General features: G+C 38.1%; 1 protein-coding gene across 1 annotated transcript in view; it reads left to right on the plus strand.

Moving 5' to 3' along the window:
* Positions 1-20866, plus strand: part of TARS3 (threonyl-tRNA synthetase 3) — a 71030-nt gene that overhangs the window by 29088 nt on the left and 21076 nt on the right. The window contains exons 11-15 of the mRNA XM_041753628.1: positions 7866-8032; positions 9792-9954; positions 15027-15164; positions 18318-18395; positions 18480-18580. Of these exons, the coding sequence (XP_041609562.1) occupies positions 7866-8032; positions 9792-9954; positions 15027-15164; positions 18318-18395; positions 18480-18580 (647 nt within the window). The remainder of the gene's footprint in view (positions 1-7865; positions 8033-9791; positions 9955-15026; positions 15165-18317; positions 18396-18479; positions 18581-20866) is intronic.

Below are 20866 nucleotides of genomic sequence, written 5' to 3' on the forward strand. Positions count from 1 at the left end.
ATAAAACAGTTTGGCAGTTTCTTACACAGTTAAACATCTGCTTACCATGTGACCTATCCCATTCCTGGTTATTTACCCAAGGAAAATAAAAACAATACAGACTTGTATTTGAACGTCCACAGAAACTTTATTTATAATAGCAAAAAACTAGAAATAAGCCAGATTCTCATTATCTTGTGAAAGGATAAATGTAGTGTGGTATGTCCATACAATGGAATACTCCTCAGCAATAAAAAGGAACAGAGAACTGATGCATGCAATGAGAAGAATGAATCTCACAAGCTTTATGCTAAGCCAGAGAAGTCACAGACACATGTGGTATGACTCCATTATATGAAATTTTAGATATGGCAAAGGAAAGATGATTAGGATCCTGGGGCTGAGAACAGAGGTTGACTACAGAGGGTCAGGAGGGAACTTTTTGATGTGAAAGAAATATTCTACATCTGGTTTTTAAAAAAGACTTAGAGAGTGGGACACACCTGGGTGGCTCAGCAGTTTAGAGCCTGCCTTCAGCCCAGGGCGTGATCCTGGAGTCCTGGGATCAAGTCCCACATTGGGCTCCCTGCATGGAGCCAGCTTCTCTCTCTGCCTGTGTCTCTGCCTCTTTCTCTCTGTCTCTCTGTGTCTCTCATGAATAAATAAATAAAAAATCTTAAAAAAATGAATTAAAAAGACTAAGACACACTTAGACATGCAGTGTGTCTTATCACCTGGTTCTTTTCTCTTAAGAGAGAGAGAGCAGGGGGAGGGTCAGAGAAGAGAATCTTAAGCAAGGCTCCATGTACAGCATAGAGCCTGCCTCGGGGCTCAGTACCATGACCCTGAGATCATGACCTGAGCTGAAACCAAGAGTTGGATGCCTAACCAACTGAGCCACCCAGATACCCCTGAACTATTCTATGTGTTGATTGTTTTGAGATTACATGACTGTATACATCTGTCAAAAGTCATTAAGAATTATGTACTCAAAATTGGTGAGTTTTATTGCATATAAATTGTACCTTAATAAAGCTATTTTGTAATAAAATATATGTAACATAACATTTACTATTTCAGTCATTTTAACCATACAGTTGAGTTGCATTAAGTACCTTTAAATTGTTGTGCAGTCATCATCACCACTCTCCATCTCCAGAACTCTTCTCATCTTGCAGAACCCAAACTCCCAGAATCTTTTCATCATTGCATAATGAATCTTTGCACCTCTTAAGTAATGACTCTCCATTCTCATCTCCCCCAGCCTCTGATAACTACCATTTTACTTCCTGTCTCTATGAATTTGACTATTTTAGGTAACTTGCATAAATGGAATCATACAGTACTTGACCTTTTAAAGCTAATTTTTAAAAGTCTACTTTGATATTAACATGGGCAAAACTGCTTTCTTATATAAGTAACTGCATGATATATATTATTCTGTCCTTTTATTACCTGCTTATTTCTGTTTGTATATTGAATGTACATTTCTTGAAAGTTAGAACATGGTTGGGTCTTACTTTTTGTTCAGTCTGATCATTTGTGTCTTTTTTTCTGTGCCCCATCCTGTGTCTCTTATGGTCCAGAGAGAGAGATTTTTTCTGTTACTCACCAGGCAGCAAAAAATGTACACATAGAGCAGATTCTCAGTCACATCAGGGCCACCTCAAGGGCTGTTGGCTTTGTGCCAGGTCCAAAAGCAGTCAGTTGTGGCCAGAGTGGTAGGGTAGATGGTACCAAGCATAGTGGCCTCTGCAGGAACAGTCCATTTTGTGGGGCCATTTTGCTCAGAAATAGAACTTATGCCTTCCTGTGGAAGGGAATGTTGTTCCCACTAAGAAGGAAATTCCAGAGTTTCTGAGTTTTTGATTCTGGGGTGAGATGACCTCCACTTCTATTTAAGTGAAGGTGAGTGAACTTTTGGATGTATAGGTTACTGGCTGTATGGGTAACTGATAGTAAATAAATAGAGACATCTTATTGCTACTCTACTGGAAACTCTTCCCTCCCCCCAGAATTCTGCAGTGTGTCTTATCACCTGGTTCTTTTCCTTTATTACTTCCCTTAAATTTTTTCATTTAAAAATTCCATACAGTAAAATTCATTCCTTTCAACAAATGTGCAGAACTGTGTTATCACCAGAACGACCAAGATGTTGAACAGTTTCATTATCCAAGAAATTTCCATCATGCTACCTTTTTAGATGCAAACTCTTTCTTGCTTAATTGTAGGTAACTATTGATTGATTCTCCATCCCTAAAATTTTACCATATAAACAGAATTATCACTGTATATAACCTTTTGAAACTAGTTTCTTTCCTTCAGCACAATACCCTTGAGATCCATCTAAGGAGTATATGAGTGGTTTGCTTCTTTTACTACTGAGCGATATTCTATCATATGGACATAGCACAGACTGTTTATTCCCTAACTCAGGGACATTGACGTTTCCAGTTTTAAAAAATTACAAATAAAGCTACTTTAAATATTTATGTACAGGTTTTTGTATGAATATAGGTTTTTATTTTACTTGAGTGAGTACATTGGAGTGTGATTTCAGGGTCATATGGTAAATTTATATTTATCTTTACAAGAAAAACATGGAGTAGAAAGGAGTGGCTCCTCTTGTTTTATTCTAATAACCCACTTGGAGAACTTGTGCTTTTTGTTCCCACAACCTTGGGTTCAGTGGATTTCCAAACCAAACTTATCTTTGCAGACATGTAAGGTATCAAAACGTTTAGTATGTGTGCAGAAAGAGTCCTGGCAGTGCACTCAAAGGGTTTAACTGTAGATAGTCTAGAGAAGAAAATATTTACAGAGATGTGGGTCCAGTTGAGATACTGAGAAGGGGTTGTAGAGCACACAGAGATTACCAACAGCTAGACTTATCTTCCATCCCTAGGCCCAAAACCAGCAAGGAGAGAGCATAGTGTTCCAGAACCTAGAGAGAGCTTGAAGCCATGGAAGAGAGACTATAATTAGAGATCACAGCCAGTGTCAGAATAACCCAAGGCAAGGAAGAAGTGAGAAAGGAGGGAGTAAATACCTTAACTGCTTTCTTCTTCCATCTTCTGAATCCTTTTGGAACCTCCGATTTGTCAAACCCAAATAAGAATCAGAAGGCAAGTAAGCCTTGTGATGTAGTCCATAGATGTCAGCTTTTGGGAACACAGAATAGGGCAGACAAGGGACAAGTTAGCTGAGTATGGGGTGGCTCAGGGAGTGGCAAATGGAGAGGAATTAGCACAACACACTCCTTTTGCTACTCGATGTCTTTTTTTTTTTTTTTTTTAAGTAGGCTCCAAGTAGGTAGAGCCCAACATGAGGCTTGAACTCATGACTCTGGAACAAGGCTTGAGCTGCTGAGCCACCTAGACCCCCTTTGGTGTCCATTTTTGTCCTTTGCTTGGATGAAGGCATTTGTTTCCTCACACAAAGTCCCACCAGGCAATGTATTATCATTGATATCAGTTCAGTCTTGGCAAAAATTTAAATTGTGACATTAGCCACCATCGGTGCTTTTCATGTAAGTTTTTAGGGAAAAGAAATAATTAGATGTAATGGTTCCATCCTGAGCCTCTATAAATGGACACAAGGGCTAAATTGATAAGTCAGAGCTTCCTTCTTCCACCACCCATTCCCTTTCCCCCGTGCCACAAGCATCTCAGGTGGACAGAGTATTTTACTTGGTGAGTGCATTAGTTTCATAGGGTGCCTAACAAAGCACCATAACCAAGTGGTTTAAAACAACAGAAACATATTGTCTTGAAGTTCTTCAGGCCAGATGTGTAAATTAAGGTGTCGGTGAACTGTGCTCCCTCTGAACCTGTGGGGGAGTCCTTTCCCCACTCTTCCCAGCTAGTGTTGGTTTGTCAGCCATTGTTGGTGTTGCTCAGCTTGTTGGTGTGTCACAGCAGTCCTCTGACCTCACACAGCCTTCTTCCTGCATGTCTTTGCATCGTCTTCCCTGTGTATGTGTCTCTCTGTGTCCAAATTCCCCATTTTTATAATAACACCAGTCATACTGGATTAGAGCCCACTCTAATGATCAAATCTTAAAGTGTTCACCTCTGTAAAGGCCCTATTTCCCAAAAAGGCCATACTCTAAGGTTAGGACTTCAAGGGTTAGGACTTCAATATGTCTTCTTTAAGGGACACCATACAACCCATAACAGTGGATGACTTAAATAGGATCTTTAAGCTTCCTAATATCCTCTCGATATTAGGTTGCCAGAGTTTCCCCACTGACCATCATTGTTGGATATGGAAATACTTAAGGCTCTGTACTGATTCCAGACATAGTCCTCCTTACTCCTTGTATAACAGCAGCACCGTCATCTCTAGTAATTGGGGTCAGTCTTCCTGGTCAGAAGAGCAAGTCATTCTCTGCCTGTTGGTTTGGTACCATAGGAACTCCAGATGTCCAGGGTCAGGCTCAGCTCCCAACAGAAGTGTGTCTGGGATTTTTGGTGAAAGCATTCTTTCCTTGGGCACCAAGGCACATTACTGAGGGATTCCAAAGCTTTAGGGATAAGGAAAAGATCCTAAGTCTCCGGAGAGAGAGAAAGCCGTAGACACAGGACTGGGTATCAATATGCAATGACATTTTCAGTGGAACACTAAAAAACAGAAGACAGGAACAATGCGTTAAAAATGTGAAGCCTATGGCCAACATGCACATGAGAAAATGCTCTGCATCACTTGCCATCAGGGAAATACAAATCAAAACCACAATGAGATACCACCTCACACCAGTGAGAATGGGGAAAATTAACAAGGCAGGAAACAACAAATGTTGGAGAGGATGCGGAGAAAAGGGAACCCTCTTACACTGTTGGTGGGAATGTGAACAGGTGCAGCCACTCTGGAAAACTGTGTGGAGGTTCCTCAAAGAGTTAAAAATAGACCTGCCCTACGACCCAGCAATTGCACTGTTGGGGATTTACCCCAAAGATTCAGATGCAGTGAAATGTCGGGACACCTGCACCCCGATGTTTCTATCAGCAATGGCCACAATAACCAAACTGTGGAAGGAGCCTCGGTGTCCATCGAAAGATGAATGGATAAAGAAGATGTGGTTTATGTATACAATGGAATATTACTCAGCAATTAGAAACGACAAATACCCACCATTTGCTTCAACGTGGATGGAACTGGAGGGTATTATGCTGAGTGAAATAAGTCAATCGGAGAAGGACAAACAGTGTATGTTCTCATTCATTTGGGGAATATAAATAATAGTGAAAGGGAATATAAAGGAAGGGAAAAGAAATGTTGGGAAATATCAGGAAGGGAGACAGAACATAAAGACTCCTAACTCGGGGAAACGAACTAGGGGTGGTGGAAGGGGAGGAGGGCGGGTGTTGGAGGGGAATGGGTGACGGGCACTGAGGTGGACACTTGACGGGATAAGCACTGGGTGTTTTTCTGTATGTTGGTAAATTGAACACCAATAAAAATTTAAAAAAAAATGTGAAGCCTAGAAATCTATACCCAGCTAAAGTAGACTTGCTTCTGGAATTCTCCCATTTAGTTTCAGTTTCCCTAGGTCTGCCAAGGTGATTGTTCATATACTTTATAGATTTTAAACTATATAGCTTTCATTTCCCCTCCTATTCCTTTGGCCTCGTAGATTTTTGATTTTATAAAAATTCTTTTATTTGAGTATGGTTTTGGGAAGGAGCTGTTTAAATGTAATTGCTTAGTTTTTGTAATGAAAAATTACTGAAAAATACTTCTCTGTGACACTGATATTTTGGTGTCAGGCAGCCACATCACTAAATGCAGGTCAAGTTCAGTACCTTCCATAGCCTGAAACTAGTATTTCAGATATGACATGCAATCTTTTTTTTTTTTTTTAGGATTTTATTGATTTATTCATGAGAGACACACAGAGAGAGGCAGAGACACAGGCAGAGGGAGAGGCAGGCTCCATGCAGGGAGCCTGATGTGGGACTTGATCCCGGGACTCCAGGATCATGCCCTGGGCCAAAGGCACGCGCTAAACTGTTGAGCCACCCAGGGATCCCTGAAATGCAATCTTTAATCTTAAGAATAAGCTATCAGTATTTCTTCAGGAGAGCAGACTGAGCTGTAGACTACTCAACCACCATGACTTTATTCTTTGCGATCACTTGATATTCTTTACTCTTTAGAGAAATAAATTGATGAAATAGCATGAGATATATTTTCCCTCAACTTTTTCTTTTGGAAAGTTCAAAGCTACAGAAAGTTAGAGTACAATACAGTAAACATCCTTGTATCTTTCATCTAGATTAATCAATTTTAACATCTTGCCAATTTGCTTCATCTTTCCTTATCTCTCTCTTATGTGTATGTATAAGAAAGACAAAACATTATATATGTATTACATATGTATAACATAAAGATAAGGCAGTGTAGTTGATAGTAATAGTTGGTTTTTGCTAAACTGCACAAAGTAAGCTATAAACATAATGACATTTCCTGTCATAGGGCATACTTGAAAATCATTCCCAAACATATGAATTGCTAGCATGATTAGCAGTTGTACCCAGAGTGGATTAAAAGTCCATTGATGAGATTCCTGGGTGGCTCAGCAGTTAGGTGTCTGCCTTCTGCCCAGGGCGTGATCCCAGAGTGCTGGGATCGAGTTCCACATTGGGCTCCCTGTGTGGGGCCCACTTCTCTCTCTGCCTGTGTCTTTCTTTATGTCTTTCATGAATAAGTTAATAAAATCTTAAAAAAAAAAGTCCATTGATTATTATCTCCTGAGCCAAGCTTTAAAATAGTCTGTTGTCAAAAGAAACAAGCAAAGACACAAAAAATTCTTCAATTTTTGGGACCTTGCTTAATCTGAATATATAGAGACATCTGACATAGCCACAGGATAATAACTGCCATTTGTAATGACCTATAATTTTGTTAAAACTTTCTAATATAGTAAAAATAAAGGACAAGTAAATTTAGCTTACTAAATGGCTGAGACCCAGCTATCCACAACTGGACTGACAAGATGCTCTGCTGAAGAGTAACAATGGCATCTTGTTAAGTGGTATAAAGCAAGTGGTGTTAGTAATTTTAAAATATTATGCTTTATACTTTTTTAATTGTAAGAAATATATTTTTTACATCATTAAAATATGCTGCTCCAGATTTGCGCCATATATCCCTTAAGTGATTAACAAATGGTGGGAACCAAAGAAACCAGCAACAAAGATCATCTGATTGATATCTTGAAGAAAAAAAAAAGTTTAAATAAAATAAGGATTTTGATTGAATGACTCTCTTCCCTTCCTGAGTGTTGAAATAGGGAAGCTGTTAATAGATGGAGGAGAGAGAGAAGCCAGCTCATGACTTTATAGATATCAACTACTTAATGTGTTATAAATTAAAATTCTCAGCTTCATTTCTGTTTAGAACTAAATAAATCAAAACTAAGTTATCATGTAGTATAACATTCAGGCTTATTAAGTTATAAAACTGTTCTACATCTTAAGTAACATAAAAATAACCGGTTGTTTATCTAGAACATAGAAGGCTTTTAGGATTTGTAGTTATAGAAAGTTTATATATACATAGTATATAGATATATATACAATATATGTGATATGTGTAATTTGTATAATTTTATATAATTTCGATTAATTTTCAAAGAATTAACAGATTTTGTAACATATACTATTGTATAGTATAAAATAAAGATACTAATGTGAAAATTATACTGAGGGTACATCAATCTTTCTTTCATGATCCAGAAAGTTCTACACCTAAAACTGAGGATACCTTAACCACGAATTAATATAAGATGTAATCCTAAATTAAATATTCGTTCCTAGTGTTATTTTGCATGGAATTGTGATCTGTTGTGCCACATTTTAACATTAAGTGTGTTTATCTTGAAGGAGGAATATCACCGACGTAACTTCACAGAAGTGCTCTCTCCCAACATATTCAACAGCAAACTCTGGGAAACCTCAGGACACTGGCAGCATTACAGCGAGAACATGTTTACCTTTGATATTGAAAAGGATACTTTTGCTCTTAAGCCCATGAACTGCCCAGGGCACTGGTGAGTATTAAAAGTGAAGCAGGTCTTTGCATAAGAGCACATAGCACACCTCATCACCGTTAGCTTTTAATATTACTTTTTTGCCTTTTTGGAGTTAGGAGATTCCTTAAATCTGAGGAGTGGTGGCTAGCAATCATCTTTACTAAGTTATTTCATTCAGGAAAATGCATTTACACTCCAAGATGTAATTGATCTTTGGCAGGTATGGAATGTTAGCTGGAAGTCATTTAGTTTTTTGTGCCTCTTAGAATTATGTATAAATTTTATAAATTATTGTATATATTCTTGTAATAGTAATACACTTCAAATATACAGATTACACAACATTTAGTTCTTATATACTGTTTGGGTTGATTAAAAACAAGACCAATGCAGTCATAATCAATGGATTGTTGGGTATCATTGATTCTAAGATACCTTCCCATCCACTTCCCAACATTTCAACATCCCTGAAATTAGGATGCATCATATAAATGGAGACATCTTAGCATTATGTCATAACTTAATGGTTATTTTCCTTTTTAGTGGTACATAAAATAGTGATGCATATTACAATATTGCCTTAGATTCTATGAAAGAACGTAATTATCCTAAAGCTAGTATGCAAATTCAACCTTGTAAGGCAAGCATATATCATAATAGGGTGTGAACAAACATGAGCCTCCTCAAAAATCTCCCAACTGTTGCTTTGTATCATAGTTGTATTACAATAGTAATACAACTATTGTAAACTATTATATACATAGTTTCAAGTTGGCCTTAGAAGGTAACTATGAAACCTCAAAACCAACTGAAGAAAAGTCTTTGCCCTTTTCAGTAAAGACTAAAAGAAGTTCAACTTTATGATGACAGCATGTAAAAAATATATATTTACCTTTAATTTTGTGAAAACTGGTGTATAAATAATACATTTGCTCTCTTTTTAAACAGAAGTTGAAAGCTAACCTAGTGCCTTGCATTCTTTAAAACACTTAACTTTTTAACTCAGTTTCCTGTTAGGTACCATTTGAAGCTATAGCCTATGATTTCAACTATAAGTAAGCCTGAATGAAAGTAGGGAATGAAATTTTGATTTTCATACCGTGGAATAAGGGAGTAAGATCACAGTGGCTTAGTGGTGATGGGGTGAGAGACAGAAGTGGTTGGTTTTTTTCTGTTGGTGTTTTTGTTTTGTTTTTTGGTTTGTTTTTTGCAGAAGAGAGGTCTTTTGTTCAACAGGAAACAATTGTTGAGTGCGTATGGTGCTTGGTGCTACAAATGCAGAGATTATTAAGACACAGTCCATTTCCTCAGGGAGCTCATGAGCAGAGTGGGACAGGAGCAGCTAGGTAGGCAATCAGTAAGTTCAGTGTCAAAATAGTGGCTTGTTCCAGGTGACCTCAGAGCCTGAGGAGAGAATGCCTAGCCCTGTCTAGGGAAGTGTCCAGAAGGGCTTCACTTAAGAAGTAGCTTTTGAAATGAATTGTACACAGTAAGTGGAAATTCACTGGGTGAATGAGAATAGGGAACAGAATTTCTGGAAGAGATGACCGGGATCTTTCTGTTGTGACCTGAGCTGAAATCAAGAGTTGAATGCTTACCCAACTGAGCTACTCAGGTGCCCCTGAGGAATTTTTTTTTTTTTTTAAATTGGTGATCTAAGAACTAGGATAAGGTTGTTTACAAATCTTGGGGCTTAACTGTAACTTATTAATATTTAGGTAATTACTTAATCTTTTCTATGCTAAGTGAAAGCTGTGTGCTATTGCATCTTTTCTAGTCTAATGTTTGCCCATCGTCCACGATCATGGAGGGAAATGCCTGTCAGATTGGCTGATTTTGGAGTTCTTCATAGGAATGAATTATCAGGAACTTTAAGTGGCTTGACTCGAGTTAGGCGCTTCCAGCAGGATGATGCCCACATCTTCTGCACAGTAGAGCAGGTAAACAGTAATACAGGGTGAAGCATGGTTAACAGTGTATTGACTTGGACACATCTCTTAGTTTCCGAGTCACCATAAAATAAGATGTCTGGTCTCATCTCTAAGGTCTCCTTCAGCTCTAACATTTTTGATCCTCTAATTTGGTAATAGATCAGTAATTTCTTGTCATGAACTTTATTATTTTTTCTACCAAGTTTCATCTAGTTTTATTAACTTAAAGACATTAAGTGGAATATTTTAAGGGATTTAAGAATTTTGGTTTTGTTTGTTTTTCAATATTGCCTAGAAGTGAGAGTTTATTTGTTCAGATTTTCATGTCAATTCAAATAAAAATTGCCATGAAAGAGCCCACTATCAAATGATTTGACCTGACATTCATAGAATACTTCAACCAATAACAGCAGAGTACACATTCTTTGAAAGTGCACACAGAACATTTACCAAAGTAGACCATATTCTGGGACTAAAAGAATTCTCAGTAAATTTAAGGAGATTCAATTCATACAAAATACATTCTCTGGCTGCAGTGAAATTAAAGTAGGAATCCGTAACAGCTTTCTGGAAAATCCCCAAATATTTGAAAAGTAAATAATCCATGGATCAAAGAAGAAATCAAAGATGAAATTAGAAAATGTTATAAATGAAATGAAATGAAGGGAAATACAATACATCAAAGTACCATTTAAAATGGTACTTAAATTTTTTTTAAAATAAGATAAAATAAAATGGTACTTACAGGGACATTTTGTAGCACCAAATGCCTATATCAAAAAAGAATGTTTTCACATCAGTAACCTCAGCTTCCACTTAATAGACTAGAAAAAATATCAAATTATGTCAGAAATAAGCAAAAGAAAGAAAATAACAGCAGAAATCATGAAATAGAAAAAAATAAAAATACAAACTTTCAGTAAAAAGTCTAGTTTTACTTTGAGTAAAAAGATGAATAAAATTTATAAACCTTTAGACTGATCAGAAAAAAAGAGAAGATACAAATTAAAAATACTAGAAATGAGAGACATAACATTACTTCAGACTCTATAAATAGCAAAAGAATACTAAGGCAATATTATGAACAATTTTATTCCAGTAAATTTGACAACTTTGATAAAATGGACAAGTTCTTTGGAAGACAAACTACCAAACTCTACTTAAGAGTAAATAGATAATCTGAGTAGCCCTTTGTCTATTAACGAAATTGAATTGGTAGTGAATAGCCTTTGCACAAAGAAAACTCCAAGCCATGATAGAATCCCTGGTAAATTCTACCAAGCATTGAAAGAAAAAAATAATACCAATTCTTCATATCTTTGCCAGGCATTAACAAGGACCTCCAGAGTTTCAGTGGAGACCATGTGGGCTTAGGCTTCCACCCTTATCTGGCATTAACAAGATGCCTCTTCCAGTCTCTGTTTGAGTGCTGTCAGAGGAGATCTACGGTGAGAGAGCACTTACTACCACCTCACAGTAATGAGGCCATGTACTCAGTGTGGTCAGTAATGGCCACATGAGGAGTAGTAACAAGATAACTCCTACCTCTCCCTGCCAACATGTTATCAGAGGAAACCTAGTAGAGAGCCAGAAATCCCACTGTCACCATTAGTAATGAGGATTCTTGCTTCATCTTTCATGGATCACCACTGGGAAATCTAGACCATCTACTCTCACTTTGCAGTAATCAGGAAGTACTTCACCCTTCCTGTTGGAGCAGTGGTTTATGGGAGCCAGCTAAAACAGAGGTTTAAATAAAATTAAAATACTAACCAAATTTTAAATTTTATAAATCAAAAGTCACTCATCATGCCAAGAATTAGGAAAATCTCAACTTAGTGAAAGGACATCTACATTAGTGTGGAGATGACAAGGATATTAGCATTATCTGACTTAGATTTTAAAGAAGCCATCATAAGTATATCTTACCAAGCAATTACAAACACACTTGAAAACAAGTGAAAAAATAGCTTCAACAAAGGAATAGAAAATCTCAAGAAAAAATAAAAGAGGGGCACCTGGGTGGCTCAGTTGGTTAAGTGGCCAACTCTTGGTTTTGGCTCAGGTCATGATCTGAGGGGTCCTGGGATGGAACCCTGTGCTGGGCTCTGCTGAGTGTGGAGCCTCCTTGAGGATTCTCTCCCTCTTCTCCTCTCCCTGATCTCTCCTTCTCAAATAAATAAATCTTAAAAAAAAAAAAAAAAAGATATAAAGGAGAACCACATGGAAGTCTTAGAACTGAAAAATTTAATAACTGAAATAAAATAGTGGATGGATCATGAATAGAATGGAGGGGACAGAGAAAAGAATCAGTGAACTTGAAGGCAACAGTAGAAATGACCCAGTTTGAACAACAAAGAGAAAAGAGACTGAAAGAAAAATGAACACAACTTCAGAGACTAGTGGGATTAAAACAAAATGTCTACTATTTATGTCACCAGAGTTCTGGAAAAAGAGGAGAATAACAGTGGAGGTGAAAAATATTCAAAGACATATGGCTGAAAACTTGCCAAACTTGGCAAAAGACATAAGCCTACAGATTTAAGAAGCTGAGAAAACTCTAAAAAGGATAAACCCAAAATAAAAAAGAAAAGTCTCAAATCAATATCTTGGCACCCACCTCAAGAACTAGAAAAAAGGGAGAGTAAAATAAACCCAATATAATAAGAAGGAAGGAAACAATAAACACCAGAGCAGAAATCAATGAAACTGAAAACAGAAAAGCAATGGAAAAAATTAATGAGACAGAAACACTGGTTCTTTGAAAAGTTAACAAAGTTAACAGACTTCCTTCAAGACTAACAAAGAGAAAGGTTGGGAAGACACAGATTACCAATATCAGGAAACAATAGGAGATATCACTAAAGACCTTTAAGACATCAAAAGCATAATAAATGAATATAGTAACTCTGCATAAATTAGTTCAGTAACTTACTTGAAAAGTACCAATTCCTTGAGAAGCAGGAACTACCATAAATCACCTGACAGGAAGTAGATCATTTGAAAAGTCCCATCACTATTAAGGAAATTGAATTTGTCATTTAAAAGCTCCCCCAAAAGAAATCTCCAGGCTCAGATTTTTTTCACTGAAGAATTCTATGGAACATTTAAAGAAGAATTAGTACCAATTCTACACACTCTGTTCTGAAATAGAATACTTCCTAGTTCATTTTATGAAGCTAGTATTAACTGATACTAAAACCAGACAGAACTATATCCCAATATCCCACATGGATACAAATGCAAAAGTCCTTAACATAATATTAGCAAATAAAATTCAACAATATATAAAAATAATTACACGTCATTAGCAAGTGAGGTTTAGCCTTCAGAGATGTGAGGCTGATTTCATGTCAGAAAATCTGTCAATGTAATCCACCATATGACACGCCCATTCGTGGGAATGTAAAATGGTATAATCACTTTCAAAAACAATTGGGCAGTTTCTTAAAAACTCAAACACATGTCTACCATATGACCCAGCCATCTTACTCCTTTTTTTTCCCCAAGAGAAGAAAAAAGCACACATCCATACAAAGACTTGAACAGAAACATTCATTGCAGCTCTATTTGAAATAGCCAAAATAGAGAAACAACCCTAATGCCCAGAAATAGGTGGATGTAAAAAAGTAACTGTGGTACATCCATACAATGGAAAACTCAGCAGTAGTAAAAAGGAATGATCTATTGGCACATATAACAAAATTATTTTGTATCTCAAAATAATTATGCTGAGTGAAAAAAGCCAGACAAAAACAGAGCATGTGCTACATGATTCTACAGATTAAAAAATCTGAAAAATTCAAACTGATACGTAGTGGTAGAACACAAATCCTTGCCTTTCCCCCTATTCTTTTAAAAGGCTTTAATTTTGCTGACCCTATTCTGTTTGCATTTAAGCATGTCCTCCTTTCCCCCCACCCTCACGACCCCTAGCTCTGATCTGACTGTACTCCCTGGGGCCTTGGTTACATCCTAGGCTCAGCTGCCAATCTCACCTGCATTTCAGCTCTCTTTCCTGAGCTCCAGATCTCAACCTGACAGGGAGCCTGATAGACCTGTCTGCCTGGCAATCACAAGCATCCTCATATCTGCCGTGTCTAAAATCAGCCCCTATTTCTGCCTCATACACCACTGCTTCCACCTTCCCTGTTCACTCTTTCAGGGGCTATATCAACATCCTCTCTACTGCCTGGGCCAGGAGTCCAGGTGCCCTTTACTCTTCACTCCTTGTGTCTAGTTAGTCACAAGCCCTATTGATAACTCTCCCTAAATGTATTATTAATTCCTGAATAATTTTGTTCATCCCTGAATTTCTGGCACAGATTCCTTGCATTCCAGCTGCTTCTCTCTGGTTCAAACCACCATCATCTCACTCCTAAACAACCCTACCAGGTTCCCAATGGGCCTGGCAATCCATTTTCCATACTTGAAAGGAACAGATTGGATTGTGTTGGTCTCTCGCTGAAGAACCCTTCATTGCTTTTCCATTGCTCTCAGGCTAAAAAGTGTAAACATTAACCCGGCTTTGAAAACCCTTAATTCTCTTTGACCTTTGCCTGCCTCTAGCCTGATCACCTACAACCCTTCTGTGCCCTCATCCCTGTTGTATACAGCTAGGTCCCACAGCAGCTTCCTGTGGCTCTCATGCCCTAGACTGCTTCTCTGTCCTCTGGGCCCTCACTCTCAGTATTTCCTCTGCTCTAAAAGCTCCTGCCCTAGCTTTCCACGGAGATCTCTCACTTACTCTCTGGCTGCAGCAGTACGGGTATTACTTCCTTTGGACAGCTGCCCTTCCCCCTTTTGTGTGTCACTGCTCATGGTGACGCAGCCTTGCCTGCTTCTTTGTCTACCACTTGCACTGGCCCAGGGGCTGCTGGTATCCTGCTCACACCAGGCATGTGCTGGGTTGGGAATTCCCTGGATATCTGAGTAAGGAATGGACGAACAACCAAAACAGTGTCATGGACCGTATGGTAAAAACTTGCTTTACTTCTCTCTGACACAAAGACTTTTTAAAATGCCATAAATAGTTGTAATTTGGTGTTAACTATTTAGATTTTTGTTTGTTCTCATTTCAGATTGAAGAAGAAATAAAGGGCTGTTTGCAGTTTTTGCAGTCTGTTTACTCAACGTTTGGCTTCTCCTTTCAATTAAATTTGTCAACAAGACCTGAAAACTTCCTAGGAGAGGTTGAGCTATGGGATGAAGCTGAAAAGGTAGGGAGAGACAAAGCACACACCTTTATTTCTGTGAGTGTGGAAACCACCTGAGTGACTGCAGTAACTTTGCATCAGGAGGATGCCATGCTTTGCAGTAGAATTGTTTAAATTGGTAGTTACAGGATAAATACGCAGACTATAGAATGTGGCTGCCCAGTTTTTCTTCTTTACATTTGTTTCAAACACTTTTAAAGTTTATGTTAGGTATTTATTTGTACTCTTCCAAGTGTCAGTCACTAATAACCAATTTCCTCAGTTTTTAAAGGAATCCTCTGATCTGCAGGCACTCTTGGTGTGTGTTTGGCTTATTTTAAGCTGCTGGATATTGAGCCAATGTAGCATGACTCATAGATACAGATGCATACACCGGATGCTCAAATCCCCTCCACAATCACAGCCTCTAGGTGCCATCCTCTGTCTGGGGGCACACAGAGACTCACATGCCACATCTCAGCTTTGGAAAACCAAGATTAAAGAGCTCATCATGCTTTTTTTTTTTTTCTTATTAAAAGAATACAAGACATGTCCTGTGTCAGTTTTTATTAGAAAAGAGAATGGTGGCCAGACACCCCAGGAAGGCCTGATCCCTGACCTGCCTGTTGGTCCACCTCTTCATGGAATACTCATGGACACTGATCACACAGATCATTAAGGAGTTAAGAATCAGAGGAACACTGCATTGATAGTGTCACAGTTTTCTGTTAGGTACTGGGGCAGGCAGAAACTGGGTAGAAGCAATTTGGGCTTGAGATCTAATTGGGCCTCCTCTCCCCACTGTTCCATGCCCATCCTAAATGCATGTTTTTCCATATCTGTTGAATGGAGGAAGAAAGTCACATGAGACAGCCCGCCCCAGGATGCTGACACAGTTTACCTGCTTAGCCACATGGAAGTAGGAAGAGGAAAAGAGGGCATAAAGCTCGACTCTGGAGCATTTTTTGCCTAGTTTCAAAGGTTAGCTCCATGTATGAATTATAGAAGAAGCATTAAGGTCTGAAATGGTGATGATGATGATGATGATGATGATGGTGATGATGATTGCACCTACTTCATAAGGTTCTGGTGGGCTTAAATGAGTAATTTGTGTGAGGAATTTGTCATAGTGCCAGGCGCATGTAAGTGTTCAGTGAATATTAGATGTTGGTATTATTAATGGTAGAATCATCATCATCATCATCATCATTACTCCATACATGGAGCGTGGGGGGTAAACAGTAGGTGGACTCGGTGTGGGCCTGGCATGGGGGGAATGGGCTGTCCCACCATTTTTTTTTTTTTGCACTTTTTTAGCTCATTGACTATTCCCTTAGAAGATGGGAATCCTACTCTGGGGAGTTTTTCCCATGATGTCGACCCCTGATCTGGGAAGTAATGATATATATATATATAATATATATATAATATATATATATCTTCAGATGTCTCTGAAATGGTTTGAAAGAGATATTAGTGAAGTCAGCTCCAAGGCCACATTGTTCCTGGGCTGTCAATTCACTGTTACCTTATTTCCTGTCTCAGATTGTGTGTAGTTAGGGAACCCAGCAGAGCTCTCTAGACAGCTATGGCAATGTAACCATCAGATTGTCCAAATAGCCAAAATGTGAGGAGCAAAGGGTAGCGTAGATTTGAATGATGTGAGTCCTGCTTTCTATTAAGTTTAATCAAGGAATCTGTGACCTAAAGAAAATCCACGTTTTCTTATGAAAATTAAAATCCAAATGGGAGTTTAATGTTCTGTCTCTCCAATTTTTTAATTTAACCTAAGCTCAGCTGGAGGGTTCCTACTCAGGTAAGTCTGAAGGGAATGTGGAATGCTGCTTCAGCAGGCCTGGTCTGGCCTCTGCCTCTGGAACCTCTGTAAATCTACCAGCCCCTTGGAGCTGGAATAACCCCACTCCAAATCTCTTTTGCATTCTACTTTTCCATCATTTCAGTGAGTCGTCAAGATCTCTAAGAACATCCTAAACCCATACACACACAATTCTAAGCAAATCAATATGTTTAGAGCCCAGCATGTACCACAGCATAAACCAAAGGCTTTCTTATCCTTGGCTGTTTGTATTGGGCCTTTTGATTACTGTGTCCTCAGAGGCCCAGTGAGGATCAGTGCACACTACTTTATTCTTTTCCCCAAAACCTAGCCTTTCTTTGGCTTTTTAATTCTGTGGGAGCTCCCTAAATTCTCTCCATCACTTAGTTGCCTCCTGCAGCCGGGTTCGTTTTCTCTGGGAATATATTCCAGTGCCTCTTCTGCTTGCAGAAGCAGAGTAAGGCAGAGGCTAGCTTTCTTGCCTTTGAAATGAATCTGTGGTGGTGGCCTTCTTCAGTGCTAAGTAGGATGCAAGCTGCTGTAGTAGAAGCAGGCCCATGAGAGAGCCTCCTGGATCTGGATCTCAGCCAAGAACAACTCCTCATGCACTCTGAGATCTTGGAAGAGCCTGCCAGGACCCCACGAGTCAGCTTGCTTGATAACTCTGGCTTCAGCCCTGAGACATCACCACTGCTTTGACTTCCCTGTCAACAGTTTACTTCCAAATGTCAATCGCCCTCATGGGCAACAGTATATCGAGATGATGACAGGACTTTGAATGCTGGTTTGGCAGTATTCTGGCCAGGGACTTAGGAAAGCCCGGATGCTTCCCAAGGAAGCTATATCCATAGGGAATAGCCAGAAGACTCACTGACACTTTTTAAGATACTTATATGTATATCCAATCACCATCAGTTCTGCAGTCTGCACTACAGGCTAATGTCAAAGGATTTTATGTGGCATAGGCTGAAGATCAGAGTGGGCCTCCTGCTCCCACCCTCCATAATCATGAAGGACACCTCTCCCCAGCTACATGTACAGAGGTAGAAGAAAAGCATGAGACAGTTGGCAAGACCTTTTTATCCACCTAAACAGAGTGAAATGGGAGAACATAGAGTGGATAAAGGAAAAAGATCAAAGTTTTCATGCCTTTTAATGTATGGAGGCCTCAACTACAAAGGGCAGAGGGGGGAATATAAAACATACCCAATAAATACATGTTGAACTAAAACAGAATATAATTAAGATTTGTAATTCCTTACTTTTTTGAGCTATATGGCAAAAATTAAAAAATACAATGAAGTATAAGTTTTAAATGTTCTTTTTTTTAAAAAAAATAGCAATTACAGAACAGCTTGGTGGAATTTGGAAAACCATGGAAGATGAACCCAGGAGATGGAGCATTTTATGGCCCTAAAGTAAGTAGACCATATGCCTCAAAAAGAGTAAAATTTAAAGGAAAAACAAAAGCTATCTTTAAGCAAACATCATTTAATTTACAGATTGATATAAAAATCAAGGATGCTATTGGCAGATACCATCAATGTGCTACAATTCAGCTGGACTTCCAACTCCCTATTAGATTTAATCTTACATATGTTAGGTGAGTAATTGAATATGATAAATAATGTAGTACTAATATGCTGTTATTTGTTATTTGAACATGAGCAATAAAATATTATTTCTATTTTTTTAAGATTTATTTATTTTTTCATGAGAGACACAGAGAGAGAGGCAGAGATCTAGGTAGAGGGAGAAGCACGCTCCCTGTGAGGATACCAATGCAGGATTCAATCCCAGGACCCTGGAATCCTGACCTGAGCCAAAGGCAGATGCTCAACCACTTGAGCCACCCAGGTGCCCCAGCAATACAAAATAAGCATTAATACATGGACTAGTAAGTGTCTAGTAATATATGAGTGATATACTAATTTATTTTTATTTTTTTCAAGTTTTTATTTAAATTTCAGTTAGTTAACATGCAATGTAATATTAATTTTAGTTGTACCATATAGTGACAACACTTCCGTGCAACACCCAGTGCTCATCACATGTGCCTTCCTTAATCCCCATCATCTATTTCATCCATCTCCCCACTCACCTACCCTCTCCTAACCATTAGTTTGTTCTCTAGAGTTAAGAGTCTTTTTCTTGGTATGTCTCCTTCTCTTTTTTTCCCCTTCTACTTGTTTGTTTTGTTTCTTAAACTCTGCATGAGTAAATTCCACATATTAGTGTCTCTCTCTAACTTACTTTGCTTAGCATAATACTCTCTAGCCCCATTCATGTTTTTGCAAATGGCAAGATTTCATTCATTTTTATGGCTGAGTAATATTCCATTGTGTGTGTGTCTTTGCGCGCGTGTGTGTGTATACGTCGTGGGTGTGTGTGTGTGTGTGTGTGTGTGTGACTTCTTCTTTATCCATTCCATTCATTGATTGGTGGACACTTGAGCTGTTTCCATACTTTGGCTATTGTAGATAATGCTGCTATAAACATCAGGGTGCATGAACCCCTTTGAATTAGTATTTTTGTATTCTTTCAGTAAATACCTAGTAGTTCAATTGCTGGATCATAGGGTAGTTCCATTTTTAACTTTTTGAGGATCCTCCATACTCTTCTGCAGTGGCTACACCAGTCTGCATTCCCACCAACAGTACAAGAGGGTTCCCTTTTCTCCACATCCTCACCAACACCTGTTGTTTCTTGTGTTATTGATTATAGCCATTCTGACAGGTGTGAAGTGATTATCTCATTTTAGTTTTGATTTGCATTTCCCTGAGGGAGAGTGATAATGAGATTCTTTTCATATTTCTGTTGGCCATCTGGAGTATTTTTTGGAGAAATGTCTGTTCATGTCTTCTGCCCATTTTTAAAATTGGATTAGGGTTTTTTGTGTGTGTGTGTTGAGTTGTATAAGCTCTTTATATATTTTGGAGACTAACCCTTTATCAAATATGTCACTTGCAAAAATCTTCTCCTATTCAGTAGGTTGCTAGTTTTGTTGATTGTTTCCTTCCCTGTGCAGAAGCTTTTTATTTTGATGTAGTCCAATAGTTTAGTTTTGCTTTTATTTCCCTTGCTTCATAAGACATATCTAGTAAGAAGTTGCCATGGCTGATGTCAAAGAAGTTATTGCTTGTGTTCTCTTCTAGGATTTTTATGGTTTCAGGTCTTACTTTTAGTTCTTTAATCTATTTTGAGTTTATTTTTATGTATGGTATAAGAAAGTGGTCTAGTTTCATTCTTTTGCATGTAGCTGTCCAGTTTTCCCAACACCATTTGTTGAAGAGACTGTCTGTTCCATTGAATATTATTACCTGCTTTGTTGAAGATTGAATGACTGTGTAATTGTGGGTTCATTTCTGGGTTTTCAGTTGTTTTCTATTGATCTGCATGTCTATTTTTGTGCCCATATCATATTGTTTTGATTACTACAGCTTTGTAGTATAACTTGAAGTCCAGAATTGTGGTGTTTCCAGCTTTGTTTTCCTTTTTCAAGATTGCTTTGGCTTTTGGGGGTCATTTGTGGTCTTATACAAATTTTAGGACTGTTCTAGCTCTGTGAAAAATGTCGGTGGTATTTTGATAGGGAGTGTGTTAAATGTACAGATTAGTTTGGGTACTATGGACTTTCTAACAATATTTGTTCTTCCAGTCCATAAGCATGGAATGTCTCTCCATTTTTTTGTGTTATCTTCAGTTTCTTTCATGAGTGTTTTATAGTTTTCAGAATATAGGTCTTTCACCTCTTTGGTTAGGTTTATTTTTAGATATTGTATGATTTTTGGTGCAGTTATAAATGGGATTGATTCCTTAATTTCTCTTTCTGTTGTTTCATTATTAGTATATAGAAATGCAACAGATTTCTGCACATTGATTTTATATC

Source organism: Vulpes lagopus, chromosome 4 (assembly GCF_018345385.1).
Source record: "Vulpes lagopus strain Blue_001 chromosome 4, ASM1834538v1, whole genome shotgun sequence".
Taxonomy (NCBI): Eukaryota; Metazoa; Chordata; class Mammalia; order Carnivora; family Canidae; genus Vulpes; species Vulpes lagopus.